Source organism: Pipistrellus hanaki, assembly GCF_964339955.1.
Source record: "Pipistrellus hanaki genome assembly, chromosome: X".
NCBI classification, from domain to species: Eukaryota; Metazoa; Chordata; class Mammalia; order Chiroptera; family Vespertilionidae; genus Pipistrellus; species Pipistrellus hanaki.
In genome coordinates, this window is record NC_140524.1 from 74735037 (window position 1) to 74754490 (window position 19454).

The window sequence follows — 19454 nt, forward strand, 5'->3', positions numbered from 1 at the left end:
AGTGTCCACCTCAGGTAATTGGGGAAGCTGAGCCACTGGGCCCTATAGGGCACCTAGCAAACAAAGCCACTCTATCAACACAGGGAAGCAGCCAAATTGAGGAGACAAAGAAACAAGTCACAAATGACCGAAATGGAGGAAAGCAAATGACTGGATATAGAGTTCAGAACCATGGTTATAAGGTTTTTCAAGAATTTTCTAGAAACTGCTGATAAATTTAGTGAGTCCCTAGAGGATATTAAAAAGGACCAACTAGAAATTAAGCATACATTGACTGAAATAGAGAATAATATACAGAGATCCAACAGCAGATAAGAGGATCACAAGAATCAAGTCAAATATTTGAAATATGAAGAAGGAAAAACACCCAACTGGAAAAGAAAAAAGAATTCAAAAATATGAAGATAATGTAAGAAGCTTCTGGGACAACTTCAAGGGGACCAACATCTGAATTATGTGAGTTCCAGAAGAAGAGAGAGAGCAAGCTATTAAAAACCCATTTGAAGAAATAATGACAGAAAACTTCCCCTACCTGGTGAAAGAAATAGACTTAAAAGTCCAGGAAGTGCAGAGAACCCCAAACCAAAGGAATATAAAGAAGACTAAAGAAAACAAAAGTAGACCACACCAAGACACGTTGTAATTAAAATGCCAGGAGCAAAAGACAAAGAGAGAATACTAAAAGCAACAAGAGAAAAACAGTTAGTTATCTACAAGGGAGTACCCGTATGACTGTCAGCTGATTTCTCAACAGAAACTATGCAGGCCAGAAAGGAGTGGCAAGAAATATTCAAAGTGATGAATAGCAAGAACTTATAACCAAGATTACTATACCCAGCAAAGCTATCATTCAGAATTGAAGGTCAGATAAAGAGATAAGAAAATGCTAAAGGAATTCATCAACACCAAACCAGTATTATATGAAATGCTGAAGGGTATTCTGTAAGAATTGGAAGAAGAAGAAAAAGGTAAAGATAAAAATTATGAACAACAAATACATAGCTATCAACAAGTGAATAACAAATCTGATGAACAGAATAAACTGGTGAATATAATAAAATCAGGGGCATAGAAAGGGAATGGACTGACAATTCTCAGGTGAAAGGGGAGTGGGGATGTGGGAAGAGACTAGACAAAAATCATACACCTATGGATGAGGACAGTGAGGGGAGGTAAGGGCAGAGGGTGGGGTGGGAACCTGGTGAAGGGGAGCTATGGGGGAGGGGAAAAGAGGAACAACTGTAATAATCTGAACAATAAAGATATTTTTTTAAAAATAGATAGGTTGAATTTTTATACTTCAATAATAAACTACAACAAAAAGAAACTAAGAGAACAACCTACATTTATGATAACATTTTAAAAAAACTCTAGGAATAAACTTCATTAAGGGTATAAAACACCTGTACTTGAAAAATTTAAATACACTGAAGAAAAAAACTGAATAAGTTAAACGTTGATTCAGTACATTGGAAACCCTAAAGACTCCCCCCAAAAAATATTAAAAACAATAAGCAAATACAGTGAAGTTGCAAGATACAAAATCAAATGTACAAAAATCCAATGCCTTGCTATATACTAATAATAAAACTTCAGAAAAATAAATGGGACAAAAATAATTCATTTCACAATTGCAAACAAAAGAATAAAATACCTAGGATTTTATATATAAAACTTAATACTTAGGATTTTTTATATAAACTTAATAAATAACATGAAAGACCTATATACTGAAAACTACAAGGCATTATTAAAAAGATTGAAAAAAGACAATAAAATGGAAAAATAACCCATGATCATGGATTAGAAGAACCAACATAGTTAATTGCATTAAATAAAAGCAATATACATATTTAGTGCAATTCACATCAAATTCAAATGTCATATTTAAAGAAATATATTAAAATAATCAGATTTGTGTGGGACTGCAGAAGACCCAGAATAGCTAAAGTAATCCTGAGGGAAAAGAACAAAGAATACTACATGACTTAAAATTATACTAAAGTACTACAATAATCAAAACCGCATGGTATTGGCAGAAAAACAGATACACTGATCAATGGAATATAATTGCGAGACCAGATGTAAAGCCACATATGTATGGGCAGAGAATATTTAACAAGGGAGCCAGAAACACACAATGGAGTAAAGAAAGCCTCTTCAATAAATGACACTGAGAAAATTGAAAAGCCACGTGCAAAAGAATGAAACTGGATTTTTGTCCCCATATACAAAAATTAATTAAATATGAATCAAAGACCAAAATATAAGATCTGAAACAATAAATTTCATAGAAGAAAGCATAGATACTGAATTTATGGACCTTGGTCATAGAGAACGTTTTATGAATCAAAGGCAAGGGGAGTCAAGGCAAAAATAAATGAATGGGACTATATCAAATTTAAAAAGCTTTTAAATAGCAAAAGAAACTAACAACAAAACAAAGAGGCAGCCAAACTACTGGGAGGTGGTATTTGCAAACAATAGCTTCAACAAAGGTTTAATATCCAAAATATATAAGCAACTTATGCAACTCTACACCAAACAAACCACCCAATTAAGAAATGGACAGAGGACCTCTCCCAAGAAGTCATATGAACAGCCAATAGGTATATGAAAAGATGTTCACACTCACTAGCAATAGGGAAATGTAAATCAACACTGCAATGAGATACCACCTCACACTTGTTAGAATGGTGATCATCAACACAATAAGCAATAACATGTGTTGGAGAGGTTGTGGAGAAAAGGAAATCCTCCTTCACTGCTGGTAGAAATATAGACTGGCACAGCCACTATGGGAAGCAGTCTGAGAATTCCTCAAAAAAAATTAAGAATAGAGCTACTGGCCCTAACTGGTTTGGCTAAGTGGATAGAGTGTCAGCCTCAGAATAAAGAAGGATTCTGGGTTCAATTAGGGTCAAGGGCATGTACCTTGGTTGCAGGCACGATCCCCAATAGGGAGTGTGCAGGAGGAAACTGATGAATGTTTCTCTCTCATCAATGTTTCTAACTCTCTATCCCTCTCCCTTCCTCTCTGTAAAAGTCAATAAAACATATTTTAAAAAGAATAGAGCTACCAAATGACCCAGCAATCCCTCTCCTGGATATATACCAAAAATACTCAAAAAACATGTATTCACAAAATATATATGTACCCCTATGTCATTGCCATATTATTCACAATGGCTAATACATGGAAACAACCAAAGTGTCCTGTGAAAAAGATTGGGTTAAGAAGATGTAGTATATATACACAATGGAATACTACTTAGCTATAAGAAAAGATAAAATACTGCTATTTGCGACAACATGGATAGGCCTGGAGAACATTATGCTAAGTGAAATAAGTCAATCAGAAAAAGCTAATACCCATATGGTTTCACTCAATGTGGGATATAGAACTGAAAGTTGTGAACACAAACAGCAGTGTGGTGGTTGCCAGAGGTAAGATAGTAGGATAAGGGGGGCCTATATATGATGATAGAAGATTATTTTACTTTGGGTTGTGAACACACAGTATAATATACAGATCTTGAAACATAAAAATCTATACCTGAAACCTGTATGATCCTATTAACCAATGTCACCCCAATAAATTTAATAAATACAATATAAGAAGAAATAATATTATCCATAAAAAATAAAATAAAAAGAGTGAAAGCATATACTGTGTTCATAGATGGGAATAGATATCATTAAAATGTCCATACTACCTAAAGCAATTTTTAGACTCGACACAAATCCTATCAAGGCACCAATGACACAGCTATAAAAGTAGAAAAAAATATTCCAGAAATTTATATGAAACCATAAACAACCTGGGATAACAACAGCGTTCTGGAGAAAGAAGCACAAAGTTGGAGGAATTACCCTATGAAATATCAAACTATACCACAAAGCCATAGTAATCAAAACCACCTACAAAATATAAAGACAACTCACTAAATGGAAGAACATATTCACCAATGATACATCTAATAAGGGTTAATATACAAAATTTATAAAGAATTTATACAACTGAACACCAAACAATAAACACTCCCATCTTAAAAATGGGGGAAGGACCTGAATAGACACTTCTCCAGAGAAGACCTACAGATGGCAAATAAACATATGAAAAGATGCTCCACATCAATAATCATGACAGAAATGCAAATTAAAACCACAATGACATATCACCACACACCTATCAGAATAGCTATTGTCAATAAATCAACAAACAATAAGGGTTAGCAAAGAAAAAAGGTCCCTCATGCAGTTGGAGGAAATTCAGATTGGTACAACCACTATGGAAAACAGTATGGATGTCCCTTAGAAAATTAAAACTGGAATTGCCTTATGATTCAGTGATTGCACTCCTGGGAATATCCAAAGAAACCTAAATACTAATCCCAAAGAATATATACACTCCTGTGTTCATTTGAGAGTTATTTGCAATAGTCAAGATTTGAAAGCAGCCCAAGTGACCATCAGTAAATGAGTAGATAAAAAGGCTGTGATGCATTTAAACAGTGGAATGCATAAAATAAAAGGTCTTATCTTTTGCAACAGCATAGATGGACCAGCGGAGTATTCTGCTAAGTGAAATAAGCAAGTCAGAGAAAGACAAATACCATATGACTTCACTTATATGTGGAATCTAATGAACAAAGTAAACTAACAAAATAAAAACAAACTCATAAATACAGACAGCTGTCAGAAGGAATGGGTTGGAAAACCAGGTGATAAAGGTGAAAGAATTGAGCAAAAGAAATCCCCACAAAACTCTTACATGGACAACGATTTGGTGATTATCAAAGGGAAAGGGGGTGTGAGGATGTAGCATTGGGTAAAGGCAGAGTAAATGATGATAATTCAATAAATAATACATTTTGAAAAAACAAACAGATACATAGAAAAAAAATGAGAATGACAATATGACATATTAAACTTTTGTGATGCAGCTGAAACCGGTTTGGCTCAGTGATAGAGTGTCAGTCTGTGGACTGAAAGGTCCCGGGTTCGATTCTGGTCAAGGGCATGTACCTTGGTTGCGGGCACATCCCCGGTGGGGGGTGTGCAGGAGGCAGCTGTTCGATGTTTCTCTCTTGACGTTTCTAGCTCTCTATCTCTCTCCCTGTAAAAAACTCCCTCTCTGTAAAAAAAAAATCAATAAAATATATTAAAAAAAAAAAAAAACTTTTGTGATGCAGCAAAAGCAGTAATAGAGATATGTTTAAATCGTTACAGGCCTACCTAAGAAAAAAAGAAACAATCTCATTAAACATCCCATCATTACATCTTAAAGAATTAGAAAAAGATTAACAAAAGTAGTCCAAAGTTAGCAGAAGGAAATAAAAGTTAGAGCAGAATTGAATGAAATAGAAAACAAAAATACTATACAAGAAATTAATGCATCAATGAGGTAGTTCTTTGAAAATATTAACAAAATGCAGAATAAAATCATATGATCTTATCAACAGATACAGAAAACCCATTTGATAATATACAGCATACATGTATGTACAAAAAATAAAATGGATATAGAAAAAATACCTCAACATTATAAAAGCTATATATGACAAACCCTCAGCTAATATCATACTCAATGGTGAAAAACTGAAAACTTTTCCTCTAAGATTAAGAACAAAACAAGGACTCCCATTCTCACCACCTCTATTCAACATAGCACTGGAAGTTCGAGCCAGAGCAATCCGGTAAAAGAAAGAAAGAAAATGCATTCAAATAGGGAATGAAGAAGTAAAACTCTTCATTTTAACTCTTTGCAAATGATATGATTATGTACATAGAAAACCCTAAAGACTTTATGGCAAAGTTATTAGAAACAAATACTATACATTTTCAGGGTACAAAATCAATGTATAAAAAGTAACTGCATTCCGATACTAACAATGAAATTTCAGAAAAAATAAAAAGATAATTACTTTTGCAATTGCAACAAAAGAATAACATTCCTAAGAGTAACAAATTTATCTGAAAACTACAAAGTATTATTTATTTATGTGTTTATTTTATTTAAAGAGATTGAAAAATACACAATGAAATGGAAATATTTTTCATGTTCATGGGTTAAAATAATCAACATAATTAAAGTGTTCATATTACACAAAGAAACATACAGATTTAATGCAATTTTCATAAAAATTTCAATGACTTTAAAAAATATATAATTTAAAAAACATCTGATTTATGTGGAATCATAAAAGATCTTGAATAGTCAGAGAAATCTTGAGAAAATTGAACTAAGCTGGAGGTATCACACTCCCTGGCTCCAAATTATAATACAAAGTAACAATAATGAAAACGTCATATTAGTGGCAGGAAAACAAATACACAGACCAATGGAACAGAATTGAGATCCCAGAAATAAGCCCACAATAATTTTCAAGAAAGCCAAAAACATATAATGGAAGGGTGGAAAGCCTCTTTAATAAATGGTGCTGGGAAATTTGGAAAGCAGCATTCAAAGAATGAATCTAGACTACAGTTTGTCTTCATATAAAAAACTTAACTCAAAATATATTATATTAAAGAAGAGGGGGCAGAAAATGGTGCCAGAATATGGCCTTGTCCCAGAGTAGAAAGAAAGAACAGTTGAGGGCTGCACTGGGAGTGTTTGTTAACAAGCTAAGGGACAGCTGAACTCCAGGAGAAGGTGAGGGACTGCTGGATGGGGTTCCCCTGTCAGGGAAGCACCCACAGCAACTGGGTCCCCTCCAGGAGCCACGGGCTTGAACTGGGAAATCTTGCCAACTTGAAAGGAAAAGCAGATTTTGTCAGAGGCCTGAATATCCACAGCTGTGGCAACTGCCGAGCAGCTGTGAGCCCCAGAACACCGGTCTCAGGTGGCGCGAATGCTTGGACTCAAAGGAGCTCTCCACTCCACCACAGAAAGGTCAGATTTCACTGGGACAGGGTGAGGCTCTAGTCCCTGCAGAAGACAAACACCCGCCCGCACTGCGCACTGCTGAAGCTGGAGGACCAAGGAGGTGTTTGCCTGGAGAAGCTGCAGGCTGTTGGGCTGGTGTAATCCGTGATTGTGGAAGGGTTTCCTCAGAGCTGCTAATGGGGGATCTCTAAAGAGCAACCCATTTTGATCTGACGCGGAGGGATAGCCTGCGAGTTTCAGAGGTGTGCAGTCTGCTTAGACTTGCCCTCCAGTCTCTGTAAACCAGTTGAGAAAAAAAGCAAGAAAAGCCTTAGAGTCCTGGAAGTCAACCAAGAAACACTGCCACCCAGAGGCTAAATCACAAATTGACCCTAGTGTAATAAAAAAATATAGGAACACCAGAAATTATGACACTGCCTGCTTAAAAATCAGGACTGGATTACAAGACTGAGGAGCAGTGAAATGCAGGGAACTGCAATATTGTCCGGACTGGGAAACAGGCATACCAAACAGAAAGATAGAAGAAGTGAATGACGTTTACTACTGCACATTTTTTAATTTTTGTTTTTATTTGCATTATTTGCATCATTTACTTAAACTATTTTTTTCTTTTTTCCTCACTTGATTTTACCTTTTTAATCATTACATTTTTATTTGTAATCAGCATTACTACTACTACTATTTTACCTTTTTATTTTATTTACTTTTGTTTTTTTATTTTTATTTTTTAAAGTGTCATTTTATTTGCTCTTTATTTTACTTTGGGATTAGTGTTCTGCAGTCTATTTTCACCTTTCCTTCACCAATGCTTTATTCTATTTCAACTCTACCTTTATGCCATCACTGTCTTCCTAAACTTTCCCCTTTTGGTGTCCTGCTTATCTTAACCCTTTCCTGCTCTAGATTTTTCCTATTCTTCCTGTTTACCCCCTGCTAAAATTTCACCCTACTTATATATATCTAATTTCCAACCCCCTGCTCCAAGTCCATACACACCTCTCTTTTCTCTGTCCTAATTAAAAATAAATAAAGAAATAAATAAGAAAATTGTTTTTCTCTCTTTCCTTTTGTAGTTGTTTGTTTGAATGTTAACTATATCTAAGTTTTATGCTTTCTTGTGAATTGTTTTCCTTATTCTTTTTGTTTGATTGTATGTTTTTCTTTGCTGTGTTTTAGTTTGTTTTTTACTTCTGTTTTCCCTGTCCTCGCTTGATATTAGCTGGTGTTTTACATTGTATTAATCTCCAGATACTTGTTGCTGGCATTTGCTGTGATTAATAGTTGTTCTATTGGAGTTTCCTCCCCATATATATAGTGTGTTCCTCTTTCCTCTCTTAGTCTCACACTAGTTTCTCTTATTTTTTTTTCTCCTTTTCCCAGTTTCATTTTGACACTCTTTTTTTTCTTTCTTTTTACTCTTCTTTCTCTCCTACCACCTAACTTGCTTTTTTCTGGTGGTCACCGTTATTGGAGGTTATTAATATTGAGAATATATCGCTGTTCAGTGCCTTGTGTGTTGTACCTGGTTGTGTTGTATTTTGTACCTTTAAATCAATGCAGGAGAGAGAGAACTGCTTAACCAGACATCTTGAGAGGAGAGACCATGGGGAGACAAAGAAACAGCATGCATATGAAAGAAAAGCAGGCATCACCATAAAAGAAAGTAAACAAATTAGAGACAAGTAACCTATCAGAGCAAGAATTCAGAGAAATGGTCATAAGGTGGCTGACAATAATGGAAGACAAATTTGACAATATGAGTAAGAACCAAGAGGAAATGAGGAAGAACCAAGAAGAAATGAAAAATGACATCACTGCTCTAAAGAACTCAATAGAAAGCATCAAGAGTAAACTAGAAGAAGCAGAGGACCACATCAGTGAGCTAGAAGACAAAATGGAAAAAAATACCCAAGTAGAGCAGCTTCTGGGGGGGAAAAAAAAAAAAGCAGGAGGAGAACATAAGGGAACTTTGGGACAACAGAAAACAAAACAACATTTGCATAATAGGGGTTCCAGAAGGAAAGGAAACTGAGGAAGGCATAGAAAACCAGTTTCAGGAAATAATGACAGAAAACTTTCCTGATATAGGGAAGAAAAAAACCCCCACATAAATCCAAGAAGCTCACAGAGTCCCAAGCAAAATGAACCTGAAAAGACCAACACCACGGCACATTATAATTAAATTGGCAAACACCAACGACAAAATAAGAATCTGAAAAGTGGCCAGAGAGAGACAGAAAGTTACATACAAAGGAACCCCCATCAGACTAGCAACTGATTTCTCAACAGTAACTCATCATGCCAGAAGGGAATGGAATGAAATATACAAAGTCATGCAAAGGAAGGATCTGAATCCAAGAATACTGTACCCAGAAAGACTATCAATCAAAATTGAAGGTGAAATCAGGAGTTTCACAGACAAAAAAGGATTAAGGGAATTTATGACGACCAAACCAGCAATGCAAGAAATACTAAAGGGTCTGCTGTAAATAAATTAAAAAAAAAAAAAAGAAAGAAAGAAAAAGAAATAGGAAGCAAAGAAGAAACACAGGGGTATAGAGTAAAAATGGTGACAAATAAATACCTATCAATAATAACTTTAAATGTAAATGGATTAAATGCCCCAATCAAAAGACATATGGTAACAGACTGTATAAGAAAAAAAGACCCATATATCTGCTGTCTATAAGAAACCTCAGAAAAAAAGACACGCACAGGCTGAGGGTGAAGAGATGGAAAAAGGTTTTCCAGGTGAATGGAAATGAAAAAAAAGCTGTGGTTGCAATACTTATATCTGACAAATTAGATTTCAAAGTGAAGGAGATAATAAGAGATAAGGAGGGCCACTTCATAGTACTAAAGGGAGCAATCCAACAAGAAGAAATAACTCTGGTAAATTTATACACACCCAATAGAGGAGCACCCAAATACATAAAAAAAAACTCCTGATGATATCAAGTGAGAGATAACAGCAATAAAATCATAGTAGGAGATTTTAATACCCCACTACCACCATTGGACAAATCCTCTAAACAAAAAATCAGCAAAGAAACAGCAATCCTAAATGACTCACTAGATCAGATGGAATTAATTGGCATCTTCAGAACATTTCACACCAAAGCCACAGAATATACATTCTTCTCAAGTGCACATGGGTCATTTTTAAAGATAGATCATATGTTGGAACATAGGCAAAGTCCCTTGAAATTCAAGAAGATAGGAATCATATCAATCATCTTCTCAGATCACAGTGGTATAAAACTAGAAATCAACTACAATAAAAACAATCCAAAGAAATCAAACACATGGAGACTAAACAGCATGCTATACAACAATGCCTGGGTTACCAAAGAGATCAAGGTAGAAATAAAAAACATCAAGGAAACAAATGACAATTTGTTTCCAGAATCTATGGGACACAGCAAAAGCAGTCTTGAGAGGGAAGTACATAGCTCTACAAGCCTACTGCAAAAAAAAAACACAAAAAAAAAACAAGAAAAAATGGTAATAAATTATCTAACCCTATAACTCAAAGACTTAGAAAGAGAGCAACAAGAAAATCCCAGTGTAAGCAGAAGGAAGGAAAAAATAAAGAGCAGAGCAGAGATAAACAACATAGAGACCAAAGAAACAATATAAAAGATCAACAAAACCAAGAGCTGGTTCTTTGAAAGAATAAACAAGATTTATGAAACTCTAGCCAGGCTCACCAAGAAGCAAAGAAAGAGGACCCAAATAAACAAAACCAGAAATGAAAGATATAAAATCAGAACAGACCCTGCTGAAATACAAAGACTATTACAAAATACTATGAACAACTCTATTACAACAAACTGGACAACCTGGAGGAAATGGACAGAATCCTGGAAAAATATAACCTTTCAAAACTCAATCAGGATGAATCCAAACATCTCAATAGGCCAGTAGCTATGGAAGAAATTGAAGCAATAATCAAAAAGCTTCTGGCAAACAAAAGCTCAGGGCAAGACACCTTCACAGAGAAGTTTTACCAAACATTCAATGAAGAACTAAAACCTATCTCCTCAGACTGTTCCAAAAAATTCAAGAAGGAACACTTCTAAATTCCTTTTATGAAGCCAGCATCACCCTAATACCAAAACCAGATAAAGACAACACAATGAAAGAGAACTACAGGCCAATATCCCTCATGAACCTAGATGCCAAAATCCTCAACAAAATTCTAGCAAATCAACTCCAGCAATACATCAGAAAGATCATACACCAAGACCAAGTAGGATTTATCCCAAAAATGCAAGGAAGGTACAATATCCGCAAATCAATAAAAATGATACATCAATTACATAAACAAACTGAGAGATAAAAATCACATAGTCATATCAATTGATGCAGAAAAAGCATTTGACAAAATCTAACACCCTTTCTTGATAAAAAAAAAAAAAACCAAAACTCTCCACAGGGTGGGAGTATAAGGATCATACCTCAACATAATAAAAGCTATATATGATAAACCTACAGCAAACATCATACTGAATGGGCAAAAACTAAAACCATTTCTCCTAAGCAGAGGAACAAGACAGGGATGCCCAATGTAATCACTCCTGTTTGACATAGTACTTAAAATATTATTCATTGCAATTAGACAAGAAGAAATAAAAGGCATCCAAATTGGAAAAGAAGAAGTAAAATTGTCCTTATTTGCAGATGACATGATATTGTACAAAAAAACCCCCAAAAGATCTATAAAAAAATTAATAGACTTAATAAATGAATTCAGCAAAGATACAAAATTAACACCAAGAAACGTATGGCCTTTCTATACACCAATTGTGAACGTACAGAAAGAGAGATTAAAAAAGCAATCCCATTTACCATCACACCAAAAAAATTAAGGTACCTAGGAATAAACTTAACTAAGGAGGTAAAAGACCTATATGCAGAAAACTACACGACGCTGAAAAAAGAGAGGAAGACTTAAACAGATGTAAGAACATATCATGTTCATGGATTGGAAGAATCAACGTCATTTAAATTTCCATACTACCCAAAGCAATCAATAGATTTAATGCACTCCCCATTAAAATACTAATGGCATATTTCACAGACCTAGAAAGAACTCTACAAAAATTCATCTGGAATAAAAAAAGACCCTGAATAGCCACAGCAATCCTGAGAAAGAAGAACAAAGTTGGAGGAATCTCAATACCAGATTTTAAGCTGTATTACAAAGCAACTGTTCTCAAAACAGCATGGTACTGGCACAAGAACAGACATATAGATCAATGGAATAGAATCGAGAACCCAGATATTAACCCAAATCACTATGCTCAATCAATATTTGACAAAGGGGGCATGAACATATTGTACAATGGAGTCAAAACAGTCTCTTCAATAAATGGTGTTGAGAAAATTGGACAGATACATGCAAAAGAATGAAACTAGATCACCAACTTACACCATACACAAAAATAAACTCAACATGGATACAGGACTTAAACATAAGACAGGAAACCATAAAAATACTACAGGAATCCACAGGCAGCAAAATCTCAGACACATGCCGAAAGAACTTCTTCACTGATACTGACCCTAGGGCAATGGAAGCTAAAGAGAAAATAAACAAATGGGATTACATCAAAATAAAAAGCTTTTTCACAGCAAAAGAAACTATCAACAAAACAATAAGAAATCCCACTGTATGGGAGAAAATATTTGCAAATGTTATCACTGATAAAGGTTTAATCTCCAACATCTACAGACAACTTATACAACTTAATAAAAGAAAAATAAATGATCCAATAAAGAAATGGGCAATGGACCTAAATAGAATCTTTTCCAAAGAAGACAGAAGGAAGGCCAAGAGACACATGAAAACATGCTCAAAATCACTAATTATCTGAGAGATGCAAATCAAAACGACAATGCGATACCATCTCACACCTCGCCAAAATGGCTATCATCAACAAATCAACAAATGACAAGTGTTGGCAAGGATGGGGAGAAAAAGGAACACTTGTGCACTGCTGGTAGGAATGTAGACTGGTGCAGCCACTCTGGAAAACAGTATGGAGTTTTCTCCAAAAAATGAAAATGGAACTCCCATTTGACCCAGTAATCCCACTCCTAGGAAACTGGAAATAATAATAAGAAATGATATATGCACCCCTATGTTCATAGCAGCACAATTTATGATAGTTAAGATTTGGAAACAGCCTAGGTTCCTGTCAGCAGATGACTGGATCAGAAAACTATGGTACACTTACACAATGGAATACTGTGCTGCCATAAAAAAAGAAGGAATTCTTACCATTTGCTGCAACCTGGATGGAATTGGAGAACATCATGCTAAGTGAAATAAACCAGTCAATGAAAGAAAAATACCACATGATCTCACTCATTTATGGATAATAAAGAAAATTATAAACTGTAGAACAAAAAGATAGATACAGAGACAGTAAAGCATCAAACATTCTGTCAAATTACAGTGGGAAGGTTAGGGAGAGTTGGGGGAGATAAGAGATCAACCGAAAGAATTGTGTTCATGCATATGAGCATAACCAATGGACGCAAGACACTGGGGATTAAGGGCATGTATGGGAGTAGAGTAGAGGGGGCAATGGTAAGATATGTACACATATAATACCTTAATAAAAATGAAAAGAAAAATGTATCAAAGACCTAAATACATTACTTAAAACAATAAATTACACTGAAAAAAACACTGATACTGAATTTATGGACCTTGTTCATATGTAATATTTTATTAATTTGACCCCAAGTTAAGGGAAATATAGTAAAAAATATATGAATGGATCTAGCCTAGTGGGGGTGAGGCTGGCTGGGTCTGGGTCTTGAGCAATTTCAATGCACATGTGGGTGGGTGGGGATTGACTCTGGTTCCCATAGCATGCCTCAGGCTCTGACAGGAGGGAGATTTTCATATACCTTTTTCTAATTTTCTTTAATATCTGAGACTTCTATTAGAGAGAAAGGGCAAATAACAATATTAAAATATTTCCTTTAATTAATTCCCTTTTAATGTGCATGAATTTTGTGCACCAGGTCACTAGTTGTTTTAATAAAAAGCAATTTCAGCATGAAACTGCATTTACTACTTCACTGATGACTTATTTGCTAGTCATTGGAAAATACAGGCTGGGAATGCAGTGTTACAACTTAAAATCTAAAAATGATTGCATTTTAAACCATTTTTCAAAAATTTGTAAAGATATTTGGAGATAAAAGTCCAATTATACAAGTTTCTAGATCATGAGGAGGACCCAAAGTTCAAGAATATTTGAAGCCAGATGGCCTCAGGACAAAAGCAGCTGTGTCCCCATTCACATCATTCTTGTACTGCTAAAGGAGTTTGGCAACAAATGTAAATGCTAGGTTGCTCTTTTTAAGTTAAGGTTTTCTAAATATTTGGCCTTAGAAGTGGTCTAATTATCGCTAATGATGTGTGTACTTCTATGCATACAGACCTGAAACATGTGGGTATGAAGATGACATAAGAGTAATGGACAGGTATGGTGAAGGCAGAGATAAGGAGCCATGGGTCAGACTGTTGGACCTCAAAGGGAGGGTGGGGATAAAAGGGAGAGATCAACCAAAGGACTTATGTGCATACATATGAGCCTAACCAGTGGTCAAGGACAATAGGGGGGGTGGGAGCATGAGTGGGGGGGGGGGCGGGGGATTGGAATGGGGGGTTGAGGACAAATATGTGATACCTTAATCAATAAATAAATTTTAAAAAAAACTCATTCTAAGTCCATAGCAGAGAAAATGGCTTGAAAATAATTGCAAAAATGTGATCTGAGGTGTCATCGATTGTAAAAGTTAGAAAAGCAATGGGAATGAGAAAATGGAGACTTTCTTGGCTTTTTTCCCATTTTCAGCTACCAGACTATGCTTGATTGCTGGCACAGTGTGTGCACCCTGAGACCCAACTTCTCTGACCTGGTTGAGCGTCTTGGCGATCTCCTTCAGGCCAGTGTTCAACAGGTATTCATTGCTTCCTTTATTCTATCAATCAGTATAGTTTTGTTGTTGTCTATTAAGTCACAGTTCTTGAAGATGTAAGCACTGCAATGTTTGACTATGCCCAAATTCAGTACTTGGGAAGCTCATAATCTACCGGTAGTCCAGTGTTTCCCAAAGTGTGGTACACGTACCCCCAGGGGTACTGGAAGAGTTTGGTGGGGGTATGCGTTGCACCGGAGTTTGGTGAGGATATGCACTGCACTGTGCTTAGCTGCACCTAATTCTACATTCTCATGAGTACGAGGGGTACTCAGTATTATGAAAATTATAGAAGGGGTACACATATGTCAAAAGTTTGGGAAACACTGATCTAGTCTATGGGAATGTAAAGGAAATAATTACAATGTCATAGAAAAAGTTAAACAAGAAAGCAGAAAAAATAATAAACCCTTGAAGAGGGTACATATGATTAGAGACAAGGTCAGTTCTTCATTAAAATATTTATTGAGCATCTGTCTAGTTTGTGCCAGGCATTGCACTGCACACTGCTGATTTAAAGATAAATGGCATGACACCTGATCTCAAGGAATACGTAATCTAGTGGAGAAGCAAAATAACAAAAACAAGGTTTGTAGTTGAGTACGATGAGTAGCAGGAAGAATGGATATAAGGGTCTTGAGAGATGAACAGGAGTTAAACTACTAGAAAAGTACAAGAAGAATTTTAGGCAGAAGGAACAGCATTTGTTAAAATTTGGGTTTGCCATATTTCTTTTCTCATAAAAGGTGGAACATAAAAATAAGTGAAAACCTGCCATTCTCTGAACCATTATCTCAATACATTAATTTGAAACTCACCAGGTGTTTTTCTAAGCCTACTTATGCCCAATAGAACTGGGGAATTTTAATGGCCTCTTTCCATTATATACTATCTGTCCATTTCAGTCCAAGTTGACAGTGTTTCTCCTCATATAATTTTTTCAAAACTTTTGTGGTCTTCCAGTGAAGCTCACTCTATTTGACAAATACCACACCCACAAACCTTTCTGAGATAAACACTTCTATAAATTTAGACTTTTAATGGAATATTTGAGAAAATCTTTTTTTTTATTTTCCAACTATAAGAGGAAGTTTTTACAGAAAGTCACAGAGGTAGAAGTGAGCCACATGAAATGGACTCATGAAAAAGCTAAAGTCAAAATAAGGGCCCTTGGAACTTAGGAGAAAAAGAGAGGCTAGGAATACATGCGTGGGGAAAAGGGGGTGGGGAAATGCATGTTGGGTCCTGTGTCCTAAATGCTTTTAAAAGTGGGAATTTTAGAGGAGGTCTCAGAGGAGCATTTCAATAGAATATGCATCAGTTTTCCAGGTGCTTCCTTTAACGGTCATGGTCTCTACTGATTGATTGATGTCAAGGCAAGTAGTCATTAGTCAATGCAGTTGGTCCTGATGTCAGCCATGGCATGGCTTTTCTGGTTTTGCAGCATTTCTGGGCCTGGAGATGAAACACAACTGAGGCCTAGATATTAACCTTAGAGGTTATTGCTTAAGGGAGTGGTCCTGTAAGGGATTGTATAGGATTCTCATGAAGCCACTCTTCAGCTCCATGTTCCTCCTACTGCATGACTAGTAACATGCCAGGGGAGAAACGATCAGGGGAATATCCGAGCTTCATGACCATCTATATGAAATGACAAGGTTTTAAACCTCATGACCAGTGATATGCTAGGGGAGAAAAGGTCACACTGGAGGTGAAGTCTTTGTTTTTCCAGTTTTGCAATCACTTTAAAATTCCTAGAAACACTGTTGTGTGTTTTTTTTTGTGTGTGTTTTTGTTGTTGTTGTTGTTACTACAATAATCTATTTTATTCAACATATGAATGTACTTATTTTGTATAAAACACGGTGACATTTCTTTCCTCTGCCACACGAGGCCACCACTCTAGAACCTCATGCTTAACAAACACTCAGCAGCAGTCATGACAAGTTGAAGAAAAGTGCAATTCTGGAAGTAATAACACATAACCAAAATGGGGAACAAAACCAGGCAGAAGTTAGCAGGTTTCTTGGCTAGCTCTCTTCTGACAGGTCCTAGTTGTACTCATCAATGGGCAATATTTTAAAAATAGAGACTCCTGAGTATTATTTAAGTAAATAGAGGCCTGGTGCACAAATTCATGCACCAGTGGGGTCCCTCGGTCTGGCCTGTGGGATCAGGTCAAAACTGGCTCTCCAACATCCCCTGGAGGGGTCCTGGATTGTGGGAGGGTGCAGGCCAGGCTGAGGGACCTCACCAATGCATGATAGGGGCCAGGGAGGGATGTGGGATGTTGGCCAGCCAGGGAGGTACAGCCAGGGAGGGCTCCAGGGCATGTCCGGCCCATCTCGCTCAGTCCAGATTGGCCAGACCCCAACAGCAGGATCACCTACTGGTCAGAGCATCTGCCCCCTAGGTTAGTGCACATAATATCAAATGGTTGAGCAGCCTTAGCATATCATAAGCATATTATGCTTTGATTGGTTAAATGGCTGACCAGATGACTGGAAACTTAGCATATTAAACTTTTATTATGTAGGATACCACCCAACTCTTGGCAGTATCCCTCTTCTACTTCCATCTGCCCAGATGTTATAACTACCTAATTTGTAACTTCTTTAAGAAGTTTCACTTTGGCTCACATCACTGTTAGTTGCCTATCTTCCTTTGAGCTTAAAAAACAAACAAACAAACAAACAAACAAACAAACAAAAACAGAAGAGCAGAAACTTTCAAAATAATGTCAAATGAGATATTTTATAGATTAAACCTACTTTCTAGAAGTCAATTATTCAAAACATGTACATAGCTGGATATAACAGATTGAGAAAATAGGTCCAGCTGAAAAATATGTTGGGTATCAATTAAGTCCAGTTATTCTGCATCTGTGGATTTAAAATGACCATCATCTACAGTGGAATATTTAAGTCCCTCTTTGCTTAGAAAATCCACAGCTTGCTTACTTGAGGCTATAGGCATGTGTTGAAGCTGGTTCTTGAGGTCATGAAAGTTCAGTCCTTCAGGTCTTGGACAAGCTTTAATCAAATTTAGCACCTGGTTTTGGACCACAATGAGGCCATTTGCCAAAGTGAGGCTATTCCACCAAAGTTCCCTGCTTCACCCATTCCTGGATTGCTGATAGGTGCTCTCCCTGCTGAGGGCTGGCTGTTAGCTTTGGTCAACATCATGTGTGCATTCACTACTTTCAGAATATGTACGGTGAACTCATTCATATCCTCCAGGGATATGATCTTAAAGGCCACCAGACTTTTTTCTTTTTTTTCTGAAAAGATCTCAGATGGATAGCCATTTTCACATACATTTCTGAAGGGACCACAGTGTTTTCACCACTGGCATCATCTATGTCAACACATTTGCAAACATTCATGGGTGCAGCTGTCATGTCATCTATTTTGTAAATAATGGTTGGAGCCTTCTCTGCATGTCTGATTATCCCCACAATAGTGACCTGTACTATCTCAACACTTCCAATTCTGAATACTTCATCAACCAGAGTGACAGAAAGCATTTGAGATATGGAACAGGGTACAATGCTCTGGGCTTAGGCTCTTATTCTACATTGTGGTCACAATTCCTTCAAGAAAGATGCCCAGAAGGCTCTGGTCAGCTGGGTTCACCCTAGGCCTCAGAATCTTGTTGTGGTCGCAGCACTATATCTAGATACTGTTGTTCTTTAAATTAATCTCTAGACCATATTTTCTCTTTTTTAAATGTTTTGTTTGTTTTTATTGTTTTTTATTAGACTATATTTTCTTCACAGTGTCATAGATTTTTCTCTTTGTTCAGAAGCTGTTTATTGATTTTAGCACAAGTCACCCTCAACTTCCCTCCTCTGCCGGCCTGGTCACCTCTAACTGCCCTCCCCTGCAGGCTTGATTGCCCCCAACTGCCTTTTCTTGCAGGCCTGGTTCCTCCCAACTGCCCTCCCCTGCTGGCCATCTTGTGGCAGCCATCTTGTGTCCACATGGGGGCAGCAATCTCTGACCACATGGGGGCAACCATCTTGTGTGTTGGAGTAATGGTCAATTTTCATATTATTATTTTATTAGATAGGATAGAAGCCTGATTCATGGGTGAGGGCCAGCTGGTTTTCCCTGAAGGGTGTCCCAGATCAGGGTGGGGATTCCCTTGGGGTATGGGGCAGCCTGGGCGAGGGGCCTGTGGTGGTTTTCAGGCTGTCCATACCCCTCAGCAACCCAAACGGGGGCTCTGGTATATTGGATTTATTTATCTTCTACAATTGAAATTTTGCAGCCTTGAGTGCAGCCATGACTCCTGCTTGCTCTGTGGCCACAGCCATTTTTGTTGGAATTTATTTACCTTCGATTATTGAAACTTTGAAGCCTTGAGTGGAGGCCTTGGATGGTCAGGGTGTATGGAAAGCTTGGCTGGGGAAACCCAAGCCTCCTGTTCGCTCCATGGCCGCAGCCATTTTTATTGGCATTTATTTGTCTTCTGTAATTGAAACTTTGTAGCCTTAGTGGAGGCCTGGGCTGGTCAGGGTGTGCGGAAAGCTTGACTTCCTCCATCGCCGGGGGTA

General features: G+C 36.8%; 1 protein-coding gene and 1 pseudogene across 3 annotated transcripts in view; one reads left to right on the forward strand and one right to left on the reverse strand.

Annotated features, from left to right (window-relative positions):
• LOC311614534 (vascular endothelial growth factor receptor kdr-like) overlaps positions 1-19454 on the forward strand; it is a 234117-nt gene that overhangs the window by 182787 nt on the left and 31876 nt on the right. Inside the window, exons 27-28 of one of the 2 annotated variants that reach the window (XM_084869431.1) lie at positions 14354-14398; positions 14773-14878. In XM_084869431.1, coding sequence (XP_084725557.1) covers positions 14354-14398; positions 14773-14878 — 151 coding nt within the window. The remainder of the gene's footprint in view (positions 1-14353; positions 14399-14772; positions 14879-19454) is intronic. The other variant, XM_084869432.1, reaches the window with a different exon arrangement.
• On the reverse strand, positions 17768-18296 carry LOC311615795 (replication protein A 32 kDa subunit-like; annotated as a pseudogene). The gene has a single exon. The product of its transcript is annotated as a replication protein A 32 kDa subunit-like (transcript).